Consider the following 21,130-nt stretch of genomic DNA (forward strand, 5'->3'; position numbering starts at 1 on the left):
CCAGATTGCACAGCGGAGAAGGTACGGTGGGATTCGAGATGGTCAGTGACCTGTTTGTTGACTTGGCTTTCGAAGACCTTAGATAGGCAGGGCAGGATGGATATAGGTCTATAGCAGTTTGGGTCCAGGGTGTCTCCCCCTTTGAAGAGGGGGATGACTGCGGCAGCTTTCCAATCCTTGGGGATCTCAGACGATATGAAAGAGAGGTTGAACAGGCTGGTAATAGGGGTTGCGACAATGGCGGCAGATAGTTTCAGAAATAGCGGGTCCAGATTGTCAAGCCCAGCTGATTTGTATGGGTCCAGGTTTTGCAGCTCTTTCAGAACATCTGCTATCTGGATTTGGGTAAAGGAGAACCTGGAGAGGCTTGGGTGAGGAACTACGGGGGGGGCGGAGCTGTTGGCCGAGGTTGGAGTAGCCAGGCGGAAGGCATGGCCAGCCGTTGAGAAGTGCTTATTGAAGTTTTCGATAATCATGGATTTATCGGTGGAGACCGTGTTTCCTAGCCTCAGTGCAGTGGGCAGCTGGGAGGAGGTGCTCTTGTTCTCCATGGACTTCACAGTGTCCCAGAACTTTTTGGAGTTGGAGCTACAGGATGCAAACTTCTGCCTGAAGAAGCTGGCCTTAGCTTTCCTGACTGACTGCGTGTATTGGTTCCTGACTTCCCTGAACAGTTGCATATCACGGGGGCTATTCGATGCTATTGCAGTCCGCCACAGGATGTTTTTGTGCTGGTCGAGGGCAGTCAGGTCTGGAGTGAACCAAGGGCTGTATGATCTGCATGATCCTTGGGCGTAGGTCCTCCGAGAGAGAGAAAGAAAGAAAGAGGGAATTAGAGAGAGCATGCTTAAATTCACACAGGACACCGGATAAGACAGGAGAAATACTCTAGATATAACAGACTGACCCTAGCCCCCTGACACATAATCTACTGCAGCATAAATACTGGAGGCTGAGTCAGGAGGGGTCAGGAGACACTGTGGCCCCACACGATGATACCCCCGGACAGGGCCAAACAGGCAGGATATAACCCCACCCACTTTTCCAAAACACAGCCTTATTTAGCACTAACGGAAGTTTATTTAGTGCTTTATCTGGGTAGCCGGAAAGTAGAGTATTGCAGTAGTCTAACCTAGAAGTGACAAAAGCATGGATTCATTTTTCTGCATCATTTTTGGACAGAACATTTCTGATTTTTGCAATGTTACGTAGATGGAAAAAGCTGTCCTTGAAACAGTCTTGATATGTTCATCAAAAGAGAGATCAGGGTCCAGAGTAACGCCGTGGTCCTTCACAGTTTTATTTGAGACGACTGTACACAACCATCAAGATTAATTGTCAGATTCAACAGAAGATCTCTTTGTTTCTTTGGACCTAGAATAACCCTGAGTATACAGTATCCTCAGTGTTTTCCACAAGTGTGAGCTGAGTAATGTACAGTGTCTTCGGGAAGCCATCATTTTCTACATTTTGTTAAATTACTCCTTGCTGTCCCCAACATTTATTCTAAAAAAAAATGTTTTAATTATCCTAAGCAATCTGCGCATTATGACTAAGAGAAAACAGTTTTTTAAATTTTAAATTTTTACAAATGTATTGAAAATTAAAACCAGAAAAACCTTATATACATAAGTATTAAGACCCTTTGCTATGAGACTCGAAATTGAGCTCAGGTGCATCCTGTTTCCATTAATCATCCTTGAGCTGTTTCTACAACTTGATTGGAGTCCACCTGTGGTAAACTGTATTGAATTGGAAGAACATCTCAGAGCATAAACCAAGCCAAACTGAGAAATCGGGCCAGAAGGGTCTTGGTCAGGGAGGTGACCAAAACCCCAATGGTCACTCTGACAGAGCTCTGTGGAGATGGGAGAACCTTCCAGAAGGACAGCCATCTCTGCAGCACTCCACCAATCAGGCCTGTATGGTAGAGTGAGCAGAAGGAAGTACATGACATGACAGTACTTAAAGACTCTCAGACCATGAGAAACATTCTCTGGTCTGATGAAATCAAGATTGAACGCTTTGGCCTGAATGCCATCACGTCTGAAGGAAACCTGGCACCATCCCTACGGTGAAGAATGGTGGTGGCAGCAACATGCCATAGGGATGTTTTTCAGTGGCAGGGACTGGGAGACTAGTGAGGATCGAGGGAAAGATGAACGGAGAAAAGTACGGAGAGATCCTTGATGAAAACCTGCTCCAGAGCGCTCAGGACATCAGACTGGAGCAATGGTTCACCTTCCAACAGGACAATGAGCATAAGCACACAGCCAAGACAACTCAGGAGTGGCTTCGGGTCTCTGAATGTCCTTGGGTGGCCCAGCCAGAATCCGGACTTGAACCCGATCGAACATCTCAGGAGAGACCTGAAAATAGCTGTGCAGCAATGCTCCCCATCCAACTTGACAAAGCGTGAGAGGACTGACTAAAGGGTCTGAATACTTATGTAAATGTGATATTTGTGATATTTCCATTTTTTGTTTTTTTATATACTGTATATTAGCAAACATTTCTCAAACCCTTTTTTTCTTTGTCATTATGGGGTATTGTGTGTAGATTGGTGAGGGGAAAAAACCATTTAATCCATTTTAGAATAAGGCTATATTTTAACAAAAAGTAGGGGTCTGAATACTTTCCGAAGGCACTGTATGTTGTAGTCTGTGTAGTCTTTTTCATTATAAGGTGACATCAGCTTTGCCATGAGAGGCACACTTCAAATAGAGTGAGTCTCTAAGAGTTATACAATGAAGTCCACAGCAGTAAGTACCTCTGCCCTGCTGTAGACCAATGTTCTGTAGAACAATGGGAACTATAGGTGAGCTTCTCATTAACAAGCGATAGCATGATTCATTGTACACTGATCAACTGTACACCTTGTTTCCTCTGTGTGAGAGCTCTCACCCCTAACATCTTTCTACCTCACTTACTTACTACTTACTAAGGTATTTTACTCCTCATGGAACATAGGCCAGTGGATGAAGATGAAGATGTCTTTCTACCTCCCTCACTCTTATCAAGGCAGCTGAGGCCAGATAAGTACTTGAGCCGATGTGCATCTTCCGCTGAGCACAGCAAAGTCCTCCTAAACCTCTACCTAAAAAAGGTTAGGTCACTCATACGCCATGTACCCCTGCATCTCGTTCCCCCTGCCCCAGGAGTCTTCTGTCCTTGTGCCCTATTGGCCATCCCTGATCAGGTGGACAGAGGATGCCTAAAATCTTCTCTAAGACTTGAAAACACTCAATCATTTGCCTCTCCGGTGTTCGTTAAAAGCAGTTGACGTGGCATCTGCGTAGTTGACGACACCAGTCGGCCCTCTAGGTGATCAGCTAGGACGGTTTTCCCCTTTTATTTGGTTTTGAGCTGAAGCCGGGGTGTGAGCATGGGGGCCGGAGCGAGCGCAGAGGACAAGCACTCCAAAGAACTTGAGAAGAAACTCAAGGAGGACGCAGAGAAGGATGCCAGGACAGTCAAGCTGCTGCTTCTGGGTAATGTCTGCCTGTCTGGCCCTCTGGTCCTCTGGTCCTCTGCTCTGGGGAAGGGCCTGTGTGGAGGGTGGTTTATGGGGTGCCTCATCATAACCTGGTATCCAGACTATGCACTAAATGAGTCATAGGCTCTAAGGCCCTATGTGACTGTCCAGTGATTGAGTCTTATCTGGTCAAAGGTCTGTTGCTCGGGATGGCTTCCTTAGTATTTAATAGAACGTGAAAAGGTTTCTTTCTTACAAGCAACCTTTTGACACTAAGTGTGGAATCACATGTTTATATTGCTGAGTAGACTCTACTATACTCTTAGAAAAAAAGGGTTCCAAAAGGGTTCTTTGGTTGTCCCCACAGGATACCCTTTTAGGTTCTAGATCACACCTTTTATCCTAAGAGGGATAGGGATAGAGATAGTTCTGTCCTCTGTCATTTAACCTTGAGAGAGATGTGAAGATCATGTCCATAGTAGTCTCCTGTGGTGTTGAATAATGCAGGTTTGTAGACAGAGACAATGTTATCTTGTCTCTTCGTATTATATTGTTAATCATGCAGTTGCCCTAAACCAAATTGGATTGTAATTTAGACTTTACCAGCCTTGCAAACTCATTATTTTGTAATGATTTTGTCTTTATTGGGGATCAATCAAGGTAAATGTCAAAGCTAACAGAATTACAATGCCAAATACAATTACCCTCTTGTCGACATATGCTAAATTGACTGAAAATGCTGTTATTCAGAGTCACTACATTTTGCATTAGCAACAACGGTGAGGCTAAGCATCCTTGGTCACTCTGCAGGAGCCCGAGGCTGTAGCTTATCCCCCCTGGCTTTCACACTATTGTTCTGAATACTTTGGTAATTACTCAGCTCAAGCCCCTGGTAATCCTCAAACAACCATTGTTGCAGTACAGAAGTCTTAACCCCACACACACCCTAACCTAATTACCCCAATGCAAACCTATTATAGCTCCACTGACCCCAACATCCACGCTTAACCGAACGCCCTGCACCAATACTTCATGAACTAAGTCTTAGCAAGTATCTAGGGGACGAGTGAGAGAGAGAGAGAGTGCGAGAGAGAGAAACAGACAGACAGAGAGACAGTGGGAGGGAGACATATAGTGGGAGGGAGGGAGCACTTTCATGTCATCATAAACTTGATTAGGACCACAACCTTGATTGTAGATTCCTGAGTTGTAATAGCCATGTAGTGAACACATGGAACACATGCAGATTGAGGTGGTTCTGTTGACAGAAGAACATTCAGCACAGCACTCTGTTGACACTGTCCCTGAGGGGCCTCAATACCTCATAGACCCTCTATTAGAGACTGAGATAGTGTGTGTCTCTCCCTGACATCGATCAATCAATCAAATTCATTATATAAAGTCCTTTTTACATAAGCAGTTACCCGGGCAACTAATAACCATGATAATATAATATATAATAATATATGCCATTTAGCAGACAGAGGGGCAGCAGGGTCAACTAATAACCATGATGGCTGTAGAAGGGCAGCAGGGTCAACTAATAACCATGATGGCTGTAGAGGGGCAGCAGGGCAAACTAATAACCATGATGGCTGTAGAAGGGCAGCAGGGTCAACTAATAATCATGATGACTGTAGAGGGACAGCAGGATCAACTAATAGCTCTGATGGCTGTAGAAGGGCAGCAGGGTCAACTAATAACCATGATGGATATAGAGGGGCAGCAGGGCCAACTAATAACCATGATGGCTGTAGAGGGGGTGCAGGGTCAACTAATAACCATGATGGCTGTAGAGGGGCAGCAGGGTCAATTAATAACCATGATGGCTATAGAGGTGCAGCAGGGTCAACTAATAACCATGATGACTGTAGAGGGGCAGCAGGGTCAACTAATAACCATGATGGCTGTAGAAGGGCAGCAGGGTCAACTAATAACCATGATGGCTGTAGAGGGGCAGCAGGGTCAACTAATAACCATGATGGCTGTAGAGGAGCAGCAGGGTCAACTAATAACTGTGATGGCTGTAGAGGGGCAGCAGGGCAAACTAATAACCATGATGGCTGTAGAAGGGCAGCAGCGTCAACTAATAACCATGATGACTGTAGAGGGGCAGCAGGGTCAACTAATAGCCATGATGGCTGTAGAGGGGCAGCAGGGTCAACTAATAGCCATGATGGCTGTAGAGGGGCAGCAGGGCAAACGAATAACCATGATGGCTGTAGAAGGGCAGCAGGGTCAACTAATAACCATGATGGATATAGAGGGGCAGCAGGGCAGATTAATAACCATGATGGCTGTAGAGGGGCAGCAGGGTCAACTAATAACCATGATGGCTGTCGAGAGAGGCAGCAGGGCCAACTAATAACCATGATGGCTGTTGAGGGGCAGCAGGGTCAACTAATAACCATGATGGCTGTCGAGAGGGGCAGCAGGGCCAACGAATAACCATGATGGCTGTTGAGGGGCAGCAGGGTCAACTAATAACCATAATGTCTGTAGAGGGACAGCAGGAGAGAATAATAACCATGATGGCTGTAGAGGGGCAGCAGGGTCAACTAATAACCATGATGGCTGTAGAGGGGCAGCAGGGTCAACTAATAACCATGATGGCTGTAGAGGGGCAGCAGGGTCAACTAATAACCATGATGGCTGACGAGGGGCAGCAGGGCCAACTAATAACCATGATGGCTGTAGAGGGGCAGCAGGGTCAACTAATAACCATGATGGCTATAGAGGGGCAGCAGGGTCAACTAATAACCATGATGGCTGTAGAGGGGCAGCAGGGTCAACTAATAACCATGATGGCTATAGAGGGGCAGCAGGGCCAAATAATAACCATGATGGCTGTAGAGGGGCTGCAGGGTCAACTAATAACCATGATGGCTGTAGAGGGGCAGCAGGGTCAATTAATAACCATGATGGCTATAGAGGTGCAGCAGGGTCAACTAATAACCATGATGGCTATAGAGGGGCAGCAGGGTCAACTAATAACCATGATGGCTGAAGAGGGGCAGCAGGGCCAACTAATAACCATGATGGCTGTAGAGGGGCAGCAGGGTCAACTAATAACCATGATGGCTATAGAGGGGTTGCAGGGTCAACTAATAATTTGATGGCTGTAGAGGGGCAGCAGGGTCAACTAATAACCATGATGGCTATAGAGGGGCAGCAGGGCCAACTAATAACCATGATGGCTGTAGAGGGGCTGCAGGGTCAACTAATAACCATGATGGCTGTAGAGGGGCAGCAGGGTCAATTAATAACCATGATGGCTATAGAGGTGCAGCAGGGTCAACTAATAACCATGATGGCTATAGAGGGGCAGCAGGGTCAACTAATAACCATGATGGCTGAAGAGGGGCAGCAGGGCCAACTAATAACCATGATGGCTGTAGAGGGGCAGCAGGGTCAACTAATAACCATGATGGCTATAGAGGGGTTGCAGGGTCAACTAATAATTTGATGGCGGTAGAGGGGCAGCAGGGTCAACTAATAACCATGATGAATGAAGAGGGACAGCAGGGCCAACTAATAACCATGATGGCTGTAGAGGGGCAGCAGGGTCAATTAATAACTATAATGGTTATAGAGGGGCAGCAGGGTCAACTAATAACCATGATGGCTGTAGAGGGGCAGCAGGGTCAACTAATAACCATGATGGCTGAAGAGGGGCAGCAGGGCCAACTAAAAACCATGATGACTGTAAAGGGGCAGCAGGGTCAACTAATAACCAAGATGGCTGAAGAGGGGCAGCAGGGCCAACTAATAACCATGATGGCTGTAGAGGGGCAGCAGGGTCAACTAATAACCATGATGGCTGAAGAGGGGCAGCAGGGCCAACTAATAACCATGATGGCTGTAGAGGGGCTGCAGGGTCAACTAATAACCATGATGGCTGTAGAGGGGCAGCAGGGTCAACTAATAACCATGATGGCTGTAGAGGGGCAGCAGGGTCAACTAATAACCATGATGGCTATAGAGGGGAAGCAGGGTCAACTAATAATATGATGGCGGTAGAGGGGCAGCAGGGTCAACTAATAACCACGATTGATATATCCAAGGCAGCAGGGCCAACTAATAACCATGATGGCTATAGAGGGGCAGCAGGGTCAACTAATAACCATGATGGCTATAGAGGGGAAGCAGGGTCAACTAATAACCATGATGGCTATAGAGGGGCAGCAGGGTCAACTAATAATATGATGGCTGTAGAAGGGCAGCAGGGTCAACTAATAACCATGATGGCTATAGAGGGGCAGCAGGGCCAACTAATAACCATGATGGCTATAGAGGGGCAGCAGGGTCAACTAATAACCATGATGGCTGAAGAGGGGCAGCAGGGTCAACTAATAACCACGATTGATATACAAGGCAGCAGGGCCAACTAATAACCATGATGGTTATAGAGGGGCAGCAGGGTCAACTAATAATATGATGGCGGTAGAGGGTCAGCAGGGTCAACTAATATCCATGATGGCTATAGAGGAGAAGCAGGGTCAACTAATAATATGATGGCGGTAGAGGGGCAGCAGGGTCAACTAATAACCATGATGGCTGTAGAGGGGCAGCAGGGCCAACTAATAACCATGATGGTTGTAGAGGGGCTGCAGGGTCAACTAATAACCATGATGGCTGAAGAGGGGCAGCAGGGCCAACTAATAACCATGATGGCTGTAGAGGGGCTGCAGGGTCAACTAATAACCATGATGGCTGTAGAGGGGCAGCAGGGTCAATAAATAACCATGATGGCTATAGAGGTGCAGCAGGGTCAACTCATAACCATGATGGCTGTAGAGGGGCAGCAGGGTCAACTAATAACCATGATGGCTGTAGAGGGGCAGCAGGGCCAACGAATAACCATGATGGCTATAGACGGGCAGCAGGGCCAACTAATAACCATGATCGCTGAAGAGGGGCAGCAGGGCCAACTAATAACCATGATGGCTGTAGAGGGGCAGCAGGTTCAATTAATAACCATGATGGATATAGAGGGGCAGCAGGTTCAATTAATAACCATGATGGCTGTAGAGGGGCAGCAGGTTCAACTAATAACCATGATGGATATAGAGGGGCAGCAGGGTCAACTAATAACCATGATGGCTGTAGAAGGGCAGCAGGGTCAACTAATAACCATGATGGATATAGAGGGGCAGCAGGGTCAATTAATAACCATGATGGCAGTAGAGGGGCAGCAGGGCCAATTAATAACCATGATGGCTGTAGAGGTGCAGCAGGGTCAAATAATAACCATGATGGCTATAGAGGGGCAGCAGGGTCAACTAATAACCATGATGGCTGAAGAGGGGCATCAGGGCCAACTAATAATCATGATGGATATAGAGGGGATGCAGGAGAAAATAGTAACCATGATGGATATCGATGGGATGCAGGAGAGAATAGTAACCATGATGGATATCGATGGGATGCAGGAGAGAATAGTAACCATGATGGATATCGATGGGATGCAGGAGAGAATAGTAACCATGATGGATATAGATGGGAAGCAGGAGAGAATAATAACCATGATGGATATAGAGGGGCAGCAGGAGAGAATAATAACCATGATGGATATAGAGGGGCAGCAGGAGAGAATAATAACCATGATGGATATAGAGGGGCAGCAGGAGAGAATAGTAACCATGATGGATATAGATGGGAAGCAGGAGAGAATAGTAACCATGATGAATATAGAGGGGAGCAGGAGAGAATAATAACCATGATGGATATAGAGGGGCAGCAGGAGAGAATAATAACCATGATGGATATAGAGGGGCAGCAGGAGAGAATAGTAACCATGATGGATATAGATGGGAAGCAGGAGAGAATAGTAACCATGATGGATATAGAGGGGAGCAGGAGAGAATAATAACCATGATGGATATAGAGGGGCAGCAGGAGAGAATAATAACCATGATGGATATAGAGGGGCAGCAGGAGAGAATAGTAACCATGATGGATATAGATGGGAAGCAGGAGAGAATAATAACCATGATGGATATAGATGGGAAGCAGGAGAGAATAATAACCATGATGGATATAGATGGGATGCAGGAGAGAATAGTAACCATGATGGATATAGATGGGAAGCAGGAGAGAATAGTAACCATGATGGATATAGATGGGAAGCAGGAGAGAATAATAACCATGATGGATATAGATGGGAAGCAGGAGAGAATAATAACCATGATGGATATAGATGGGAAGCAGGAGAGAATAATAACCATGATGGATATAGTTGGGAAGCAGGAGAGAATAATAACCATGATGGATATAGATGGGAAGCAGGAGAGAATAATAACCATGATGGATATAGATGGGAAGCAGGAGAGAATAATAACCATGATGGATATAGATGGGAAGCAGGAGAGAATAATAACCATGATGGATATAGATGGGAAGCAGGAGAGAATAATAACCATGATGGATATAGTTGGGAAGCAGGAGAGAATAATAACCATGATGGATATAGATGGGAAGCAGGAGAGAATAATAACCATGATGGATATAGATGGGAAGCAGGAGAGAATAATAACCATGATGGATATAGATGGGAAGCAGGAGAGAATAATAACCATGATGGATATAGATGGGAAGCAGGAGAGCATAATAACCATGATGGATATAGATGGGAAGCAGGAGAGAATAGTAACCATGATGGATATGGATGGGAAGCAGGAGAGAATAATAACCATGATGGATATAGATGGGAAGCAGGAGAGAATAATAACCATGATGGATATAGATGGGAAGCAGGAGAGAATAATAACCATGATGGATATAGTTGGGAAGCAGGAGAGAATAATAACCATGATGGATATAGATGGGAAGCAGGAGAGAATAATAAACATGATGGATATAGATGGGAAGCAGGAGAGAATAATAACCATGATGGATATAGATGGGAAGCAGGAGAGAATAATAACCATGATGGATATAGATGGGAAGCAGGAGAGAATAATAACCATGATGGATATAGTTGGGAAGCAGGAGAGAATAATAACCATGATGGATATAGATGGGAAGCAGGAGAGAATAATAACCATGATGGATATAGATGGGAAGCAGGAGAGAATAATAACCATGATGGATATAGATGGGAAGCAGGAGAGAATAATAACCATGATGGATATCGATGGGATGCAGGAGAGAATAGTAACCATGATGGATATAGATGGGAAGCAGGAGAGAATAATAACCATGATGGATATAGAGGGGCAGCAGGAGAGAATAATAACCATGATGGATATAGAGGGGCAGCAGGAGAGAATAATAACCATGATGGATATAGAGGGGCAGCAGGAGAGAATAGTAACCATGATGGATATAGATGGGAAGCAGGAGAGAATAGTAACCATGATGGATATAGAGGGGAGCAGGAGAGAATAATAACCATGATGGATATAGAGGGGCAGCAGGAGAGAATAATAACCATGATGGATATAGAGGGGCAGCAGGAGAGAATAGTAACCATGATGGATATAGATGGGAAGCAGGAGAGAATAATAACCATGATGGATATAGATGGGAAGCAGGAGAGAATAATAACCATGATGGATATAGATGGGATGCAGGAGAGAATAGTAACCATGATGGATATAGATGGGAAGCAGGAGAGAATAATAACCATGATGGATATAGATGGGAAGCAGGAGAGAATAATAACCATGATGGATATAGATGGGAAGCAGGAGAGAATAATAACCATGATGGATATAGATGGGAAGCAGGAGAGAATAATAACCATGATGGATATAGTTGGGAAGCAGGAGAGAATAATAACCATGATGGATATAGATGGGAAGCAGGAGAGAATAATAACCATGATGGATATAGATGGGAAGCAGGAGAGAATAATAACCATGATGGATATAGATGGGAAGCAGGAGAGAATAATAACCATGATGGATATAGATGGGAAGCAGGAGAGAATAATAACCATGATGGATATAGTTGGGAAGCAGGAGAGAATAATAACCATGATGGATATAGTTGGGAAGCAGGAGAGAATAATAACCATGATGGATATAGATGGGAAGCAGGAGAGAATAATAACCATGATGGATATAGATGGGAAGCAGGAGAGAATAATAACCATGATGGATATAGATGGGAAGCAGGAGAGCATAATAACCATGATGGATATAGATGGGAAGCAGGAGAGAATAGTAACCATGATGGATATGGATGGGAAGCAGGAGAGAATAATAACCATGATGGATATAGATGGGAAGCAGGAGAGAATAATAACCATGATGGATATAGTTGGGAAGCAGGAGAGAATAATAACCATGATGGATATAGATGGGAAGCAGGAGAGAATAATAAACATGATGGATATAGATGGGAAGCAGGAGAGAATAATAACCATGATGGATATAGATGGGAAGCAGGAGAGAATAATAACCATGATGGATATAGTTGGGAAGCAGGAGAGAATAATAACCATGATGGATATAGTTGGGAAGCAGGAGAGAATAATAACCATGATGGATATAGATGGGAAGCAGGAGAGAATAATAACCATGATGGATATAGATGGGATGCAGGAGAGAATAGTAACCATGATGGATATGGATGGGATGCAGGAGAGAATAATAACCATGATGGATATGGATGGGATGCAGGAGAGAATAATAACCATGATGGATATAGATGGGATGCAGGAGAGAATAGTAACCATGATGGATATGGATGGGAAGCAGGAGAGAATAATAACCATGATGGATATAGATGGGAAGCAGGAGAGAATAATAACCATGATGGATATAGATGGGAAGCAGGAGAGAATAATAACCATGATGGATATAGTTGGGAAGCAGGAGAGAATAATAACCATGATGGATATAGATGGGAAGCAGGAGAGAATAATAACCATGATGGATATAGATGGGAAGCAGGAGAGAATAATAACCATGATGGATATAGATGGGAAGCAGGAGAGAATAATAACCATGATGGATATAGATGGGAAGCAGGAGAGAATAATAACCATGATGGATATAGATGGGAAGCAGGAGAGAATAATAACCATGATGGATATAGATGGGAAGCAGGAGAGAATAATAACCATGATGGATATAGATGGGAAGCAGGAGAGAATAATAACCATGATGGATATAGATGGGAAGCAGGAGAGAATAATAACCATGATGGATATAGATGGGAAGCAGGAGAGAATAATAACCATGATGGATATAGATGGGAAGCAGGAGAGAATAATAACCATGATGGATATAGATGGGAAGCAGGAGAGAATAATAACCATGATGGATATAGATGGGAAGCAGGAGAGAATAATAACCATGATGGATATAGATGGGAAGCAGGAGAGAATAATAACCATGATGGATATAGATGGGAAGCAGGAGAGAATAATAACCATGATGGATATAGATGGGAAGCAGGAGAGAATAATAACCATGATGGATATAGTTGGGAAGCAGGAGAGAATAGTAACCATGATGGATATAGATGGGAAGCAGGAGAGAATAATAACCATGATGGATATAGATGGGAAGCAGGAGAGAATAATAACCATGACAGCTGTAGAGGGTGCAGCAGCAAAGTGAGTCATACTGCATCTCTGTGACAATATAGGTCAGGGATAGAGAAAGTTCTTCCTGGCATCAGCTTTGAAGGGGTTTAGGACAGGAGTAATGAGCTTGGTGCCCTTGTGTGGCTCCTCTGTGGGCCAATGTACACACCAACTTAACAGGGAGGACCATAACAAGTCAGGAAAGTAAATGGTGGGAATAGTAGCAGAAGAATGTTAAAGAAAAGTGAAATAGAATAAGGGAGTACACTTTGTGACCTTGTTTGCCCTGTGTTTTTGTTATCCAGGTCTAAGATAGTTTAACACTGCAGCCAAGTGGTCATGTTTGGTGCTTTAAATGTGATACCTACTTCTATAGAGACTAATCTACACCCTCGCAAGACCTTGCCATGCCCAGATAATGGTCTCCTACCACAGGCTGTCATTTATATATACAGTACCTGAGATCTAAATAAGTGTACTGTTTTCCTCACTTTTGTGCATATAGGTGCTGGAGAATCAGGAAAGAGCACAATCGTGAAACAGATGAAGTGAGTCTAGTAACTCTATTGTACCAATTTAAATGTCATAAAAGGATCAGTGTCTCAACAATCAAATTAATTTGTGGAATCTTGTTTTCTCAAACAGAATTATCCATCAAGATGGTTACTCTCTTGAGGAGTCTATGGAGTTTGTCACCATCATCTACAGCAATACCCTTCAGTCCATCATGGCTATTGTAAAGGGTATGACTCAACTCAACATTGGCTATGGTGACTCCGCTCAGCAGGTAGTTACTGACTGTCGACTGCAGGGTTCCCAAACTCGATCCTGGAGCACGTTTTGGTTTTTGCCCTAGCACTACACAGCTGACTAAAATATCCAACTCGTTATCATGCTTTGATTATTTGAATCAGCTGTGTAGTGCTAGGGCAAAACCCAAACCGTGCACCCAGAACCAAGTTTGGGAAACGTTGTTCTATAGGACACTATTCCGACAGATGGTTACATAACATAACCAAGCCAGGCATCATATTATTTGGGATATGATGTTCCTTTGTCAGACTGGGTATAGTACGCAATATAAGTGTGGAGGTATGATTTTGTACTTGCTTGTGTCTGCGTGTGTTGGTTTGTAGGACGACTCCAGGAAGCTCATGCATCTAGCAGACACCATTGAGGAGGGCTCCATGCCCAAGGAGCTGTCTGACATCATCATCCGGCTGTGGAAGGACACTGGCATCCAGGCATGCTACGACAGGGCCTCTGAGTACCAGCTTAACGACTCTGCTGGATAGTAGGTTCACTCTCCTGGACTGGACCAACCCCATCCCCGTTCCCTTTTCCCCATGACAGCACACCATCATATCCACAAAGGGCTTGTTTCCCAGACACGTATCAAGTTAAATCCTGGACTAAAACGCTCTTTGAATGTAGGATCTCCATTGTGAATGCTTTTTAGTCCAGCACCAGGGTATGTGTCTGGGAAACTAGCACCTAAGAGCTTTGTTCTCTCTTACTAGTCTGTTGATGAACCAGATCAAAGTAGGTTGTTTTTCATAACCACTCTCTCCGTGTCCCAGCTAACTATCTGAGGCTGGATATATCCTCACTGAGCAGGATATAACCTCACTATGTCCCACCTAGCTTCCTGAATGACTTGGAGAGGCTGGGCCAGCCTGGATATACCCCTACTGAGTAGGAAGTAACCACTCTCTCTCTCGGTGTCCCACCTAGCTATCTGAATGACTTGGAGAGGCTGGTCCAGCCTGGATATACCCCTACTGAGTAGGAAGTAACCACTCTCTCTCTCGGTGTCCCACCTAGCTATCTGAATGACTTGGAGAGGCTGGTCCAGCCTGGATATACCCCTACTGAGTAGGAAGTAACCACTCTCTCTCTCTCGGTGTCCCACCTAGCTATCTGAATGACTTGGAGAGGCTGGTCCAGCCTGGATATATCCCCACTGAACAGGACATGTTGCGATCCAGGGTAAAGACCACTGGTATCATAGAGACCCAGTTCGGCTTAAAAGATCTCAACTTCAGGTGAGGCTACAAACACAACGCAAGACAATTATACCCGCATTAATCCCCATTGATCAGAATCACAAAAACATTGAAAAGCAACAATTATCTTTTAGAAATCTAATGAGCTTACTTGACCATTGTAATAATATAGTAATAACATTGGCGATCAACATTGACATCTGTCTCTCTCTCGCTGTCCTGCAGGATGTTTGACGTGGGCGGCCAGCGCTCAGAGAGGAAGAAATGGATCCACTGTTTTGAGGGAGTGACCTGTATTATCTTCATCGCTGCTCTGAGCGCCTACGACATGGTGCTGGTGGAGGATGACGAAGTGGTGAGATATCATCATCATAGACACTAGATTAAAGGAGTCGCTGTAGGACGAAGTGGTGAGATATCAGCATCATAAACACTAGATTGAAGGAGTCACTGTAGGATGAAGTGGTGAGATATCAGCATCATCATCATAGACACTAGATTAAAGGAGTCACTGTAGGATGAAGTGGTGAGATATCAGCATCATAAACACTAGATTGAAGGAGTCAATGTAGGATGAAGTGGTGAGATATCAGCATCATCATCATAGACACTAGATTGAAGGAGTCGCTGTAGGACGAAGTGGTGAGATATCATCATCATCATCATAGACACTATAGATTGAAGGAGTCACTGTAGGATGAAGTGGTGAGATATCATCATCATAGACACTAGATTGAAGGAGTCACTGTAGGATGAAGTGGTGAGATATCATCATCATAAACACTAGATTGAAGGAGTCACTGTAGGATGAAGTGGTGAGATATCATCATCATCATCATAAACACTAGATTGAAGGAGTCACTGTAGGATGAAGTGGTGAGATATCATCATCATCATCATAGACACAAGATTGAAGGAGTCACTGTAGGATGAAGTGGTGAGATATCAGCATCATCATCATAGACACTAGATTAAAGGAGTCACTGTAGGATGAAGTGGTGAGATATCAGCATCATCATCATAGACACAAGATTGAAGGAGTCACTGTAGGATGAAGTGGTGAGATATCAGCATCATCATCATAGACACTAGATTAAAGGAGTCACTGTAGGATGAAGTGGTGAGATATCAGCATCATCATCATAGACACAAGATTGAAGGAGTCACTGTAGGATGAAGTGGTGAGATATCAGCATCATCATCATAAACACTAGATTAAAGGAGTCACTGTAGGATGAAGTGGTGAGATATCAGCATCATAAACACTAGATTAAAGGAGTCACTGTAGGATGAAGTGGTGAGATATCATCATCATAGACACTAGATTAAAGGAGTCACTGTAGGATGAAGTGGTGAGATATCAGCATCATCATCATAGACACTAGATTAAAGGAGTCACTGTAGGATGAAGTGGTGAGATATCATCATCATAAACACTAGATTAAAGGAGTCACTGTAGGATGAAGTGGTGAGATATCATCATCATAAACACTAGATTAAAGGAGTCACTGTAGGAAGAAGTGGTGAGATATCATCATCATAGACACTAGATTAAAGGACTCACTGTAGGATGAAGTGGTGAGTTATCATCATCATCATCATAGACACTAGATTAAAGGAGTCACTGTAGGACGAAGTGGTGAGATATCATCATCGTCATCATCATAGACACTAGATTGAAGGAGTCACTGTATGACGAAGTGGTGAGATATCATCATCATCATCATCATCATAGACACTAGATTGAAGGAGTCGCTGTTGGACGAAGTGGTGAGATATCATCATCATAGACACTAGATTAAAGGAGTCACTGTAGGATGAAGTGGTGAGATATCATCATCATAAACACTAGATTAAAGGAGTCACTGTAGGATGAAGTGGTGAGATATCATCATCATAAACACTAGATTAAAGGAGTCACTGTAGGACGAAGTGGTGAGATATCAGCATCATCATCATAGACACAAGATTAAAGGAGTCACTGTAGGATGAAGTGGTGAGATATCATCATCATAAACACTAGATTAAAGGAGTCACTGTAGGACGAAGTGGTGAGATATCATCATCATAAACACTAGATTAAAGGAGTCACTGTAGGACGAAGTGGTGAGATATCATCATCATCATCATAAACACTAGATTGAAGGAGTCGCTGTTGGACGAAGTGGTGAGATATCATCATCATCATAGACACTAGATTGAAGGAGTCGCTGTTGGACGAAGTGGTGAGATATCATCATCATCATAGACACTAGATTGAAGGAGTCGCTGTTGGACGAAGTGGTGAGATATCATCATCATCATCATAGACACTAGATTAAAGGAGTCACTGTAGGATGAAGTGGTGAGATATCATCATCATAGACACTAGATTGAAGGAGTCGCTGTAGGATGAAGTGGTGAGATATCATCATCATAGACACTAGATTGAAGGAGTCACTGTCGGATGAAGTGGTGAGATATCATCATCATAGACACTAGATTGAAGGAGTCGCTGTAGGATGAAGTGGTGAGATATCATCATCATAGACACTAGATTAAAGGAGTCACTGTAGGATGAAGTGGTGAGATATCAGCATCATAGACACGAGATTGAGGTAGTCACTGCATTGTCTCACGTCAGATAGCATGGCGGCCGTCTGCACTGATGGCTCCTGGAGATGCTTGTCACGTTAGAATGATGCCATCTGACGGAAGACAATGGTAGTCACCGTGGAACTGTATGGACAGAGTAGTGGTCAGAGTAGCGGCTTTGTGATCTCATGGAGAAATTAATTGTAGAATAATCAGTTTCAATTGCTTGTTTCATGCATGTTATCCATCTGTGTGATTCTCTCCTCATGAAGAACCGAATGCACGAGAGTCTCCACCTGTTCAACAGTATCTGCAACCACCGCTACTTTATAGCCACCTCCATCGTACTCTTCCTCAACAAGAAAGACGTGTTCACGGAGAAGATCAAGAAGGCTCACCTCAGCATGTGCTTCCCCGACTACGACGGTGGGCTCACAACAGCAGATCTGCCACTGGTCTATTCTCCTTGGAACACTCAGTGTTTTCTCAATGTTCTTTTGATGTTAGACCAATGTCAGCTCTTAACTATTGCATATTGTGTTTGTCCATAGCATAAGCCAGCTTTGATTTCAGCTCTTAACTATTGCATATTGTGTTTGTCCATAGCATAAGCCAGCTTTGATTTCAGCTCTTCTTGACTCTTTTGACAGTATTGTAAGTATTATTTCCTTAAATGTTGTTGGATTCCCTGTAGGCCCCAACACCTATGAGGATGCTGGTAACTACATCAAACTCCAGTTCCTGGACCTGAACTTGCGTCGAGATATCAAGGAGGTCTACTCACACATGACCTGTGCCACAGACACAGAGAACGTCAAGTTTGTGTTTGACGCCGTAACTGACATCATCATCAAAGAAAACCTAAAAAGCTGTGGTCTCTTCTAAGAGCCACGCCGTATAGCCATATCGGTGAGTGGAACTCTTCTGGTCTAGACTATACTAGGATACTGAGAGACTGTCTGCCTCTGTCCATTGAATCCCAAAGCCCCATAGTAAACTATAGTTTACCTGAAAGGCGCCACACACAACTCACTATGAATCAGCACATAATTTCTCTGTCACCCACCCAATGGCAGACATGTTGTTATCTCCTCTAAACACTCCTCTGTTACAGGCCTAACTCCTATCTCCTCCCCCTTTCAAACTGCGGGCAACAATCTCCTCAAGACAGGACCAAGATGAGAAACTGTCCCTACGAGCTGCCATTCTTCAATAGATTACTACACACACATACACAGACATGAATTCACACAGTCCAACGCAGTATCATAACCAAAGACAATTCAGTTAATTTGAGACCTTGATGAGCCCTAAGAGAGGTGTAAATGTCAGATGATCTATCCTGTACATATGTTATAAGTCGATCATAATCAAGCTGTCATACTTTCTTAGGAACTGTAGTTGAATCATCGACCCTTCGGTCAGCAGAAAGTGCTGCTTCTCCAAGACAGTAAATGTGAATAGGTGTAAGGCAATGTATCATCTCTACGCTCCAGTAACTGGCATATACAGCCAAAAGAGATGGAAACGAGACGGAAACTAGATGGCCTCCACCTGCACACGCACTTCAACTTGTGTTATAATAAGTTATAAAACCCATTCATTAGCAAAAATGGGTTTTAAGTGTAGATAAGGCATACTAGAACAAAGATTGAGCTGTTAAGTATAGTGGGCACAGTATGAAAGACCTCAAGCTACTGGAGAGGACCAATGTCACATGAAATCGGACCAGTTCATTTTTATATGTCAAACATCAAAGAATTGCAAAGGTAAGGGTAACTTGTATCTAGATCTCTAACTTATGAGCAACTGTAGTAAAAATGCAGTATTTTTAAGTTTGTTGCTTGGTCACAAACCAATTTGAATGCCTTGTAGGTCTTTGGGCCACACATTCTGTACAGAAATGACAAAGGATGTTACTGTGAAATGTGAATCAGATGTTGAGTTATTAAAGCTTCTGTAGAAAACTAATAAATTCCTCTCAGTATCGTCAAGTTCTGTACTTGGCATTTATTTCACATACAATATTTGTATAGATTTTTCTGACATTAAGAGAAAAACATTGTTACAGCATTGTCTGAACAGTATTGTAGAGGTCAAAAGCCCACTTAGTTAAAACTCAAGATGACCTGAGAGAAGAAAGTTAAGTCCCTATTAGATTATCTAAGACAAAAAATTGAGAACTCACAAGACAGAGGCAAAACAAGATGTCAATCACAAAAAATATGTTCCTCCCCACATACTGGTACTTGACAAATCTGTTAGCACCATTAAGTCAAGGGAAGGTTGCACAAGGTCATCCACATACACATACTGTACTGCTGTGTAATAACTCTTTGGATATACAGCCAAATTAACATGAACAAACAAAGCAGCACAACCGGTGTATAGCCAGCCGCATGAATAGCCCTTCCTTGAATATGAATACTTGGAATTGAAATTCAGAATTGTTCAATAGAGACATTATACTCTTACACAACATTAAACATTACACACTTTATGGCTTTGTTTAAACCCACAGGAAGTGTCAATGATATTGTACTAAAGAGGAATGACTTCCACCTTCTATACCGGACACAGAATGGAAGTTATTAACTTATTTCACTTTATCACAACCATCTCGGCTTTAATGTTAAGTCACGTCTGCACTAATAAGGTGTCACGTCTGCACTAATAAGGTGTCACGTCTGCACTAATAAGGGGTCACGTCTGCACTAATAAGGGGTCACGTCTGCACTAATAAGGGGTCACGTCTGCTTTAATAAGGTGTCACGTCTGCATTAATAAGGTGTCACGTCTGCATTAATAAGGTGTCACGTCTGCATTAATAAGGTGTCACGTCTGCATTAATAAGGTGTCACGTCTGCTTTAATAAGGTGTCACGTCTGCACTAATAAGGGGTCACGTCTGCACTAATAAGGTGTCACGTCTGCATTAATAAGGTGTCACGTCTGCATTAATAAGGTGTCACGTCTGCATTAATAAGGGGTCACGTCTGCATTAATAAGGGGTCACGTCTGCATTAATAAGGTGTCACGTCTGCATTAATAAGGTGTCACGTCTGCACTAATAAGGTGTCACGTCTGCATTAATAAGGTGTCACGTCTGCATTAATAAGGTGTCACGTCTGCATTAATAAGGGGTCACGTCTGCATTAATAAGGTGTCACGTCTGCATTAATAAGGTGTCACGTCTGCACTAATAAGGTGTCACGTCTGCATTAATAAGGTGTCACGTCTGCACTAATAAGGGGTCACGTCTGCATTAATAAGGTGTCACGTCTGCACTAATAAGGGGTCACGTCTGCACTAATAAGGTGTCACGTCTGCACTAATAAGGGGTCACGTCTGCACTAATAAGGTGTCACGTCTGCATTAATAAGGTGTCACGTCTGCATTAATAAGGTGTCACGTCTGCATTAATAATGGGTCACGTCTGCTTTAATAAGGTGTCACGTCTGCACTAATAAGGGGTCACGTCTGCACTAATAAGGTGTCACGTCTGCATTAATAAGGTGTCACGTCTGCATTAATAAGG

The 21,130-nt window shown here is 43.6% G+C and overlaps 1 protein-coding gene across 1 annotated transcript; it reads left to right on the forward strand.

The window, feature by feature from the left end:
* The first annotated feature begins 3,241 nt into the window (after positions 1 to 3,241).
* Positions 3,242 to 19,587, forward strand: LOC118388277 (guanine nucleotide-binding protein G(t) subunit alpha-1). The gene is made up of 9 exons (XM_035777156.2): positions 3,242 to 3,491; positions 13,519 to 13,561; positions 13,659 to 13,800; positions 14,150 to 14,307; positions 14,930 to 15,058; positions 15,245 to 15,374; positions 17,866 to 18,019; positions 18,288 to 18,502; positions 18,708 to 19,587. Exons 1-8 carry the CDS (start codon positions 3,386 to 3,388, stop codon positions 18,476 to 18,478), a joined length of 1,053 nt encoding a protein of 350 aa, XP_035633049.2. The 5' UTR covers positions 3,242 to 3,385; the 3' UTR covers positions 18,479 to 18,502; positions 18,708 to 19,587.
* The last annotated feature ends 1,543 nt before the right edge of the window (positions 19,588 to 21,130 follow it).

The sequence above is a fragment of the Oncorhynchus keta genome, chromosome 10, assembly GCF_023373465.1.
Source record: "Oncorhynchus keta strain PuntledgeMale-10-30-2019 chromosome 10, Oket_V2, whole genome shotgun sequence".
NCBI classification, from domain to species: domain Eukaryota; kingdom Metazoa; phylum Chordata; class Actinopteri; order Salmoniformes; family Salmonidae; genus Oncorhynchus; species Oncorhynchus keta.

Bases quoted from the DNA above. Each gene is read 5' to 3' on its own strand.
- LOC118388277 (XM_035777156.2), top strand. From the start codon at position 3,386: ATGGGGGCCGGAGCGAGCGCAGAGGACAAGCACTCCAAAGAACTTGAG. The intron at 15,375-17,865 runs GTGAGATATCAT...CTCCTCATGAAG, and splicing joins TGGTGGAGGATGACGAAGTG to AACCGAATGCACGAGAGTCT. The intron at 18,020-18,287 runs GTGGGCTCACAA...GATTCCCTGTAG, and splicing joins GTGCTTCCCCGACTACGACG to GCCCCAACACCTATGAGGAT.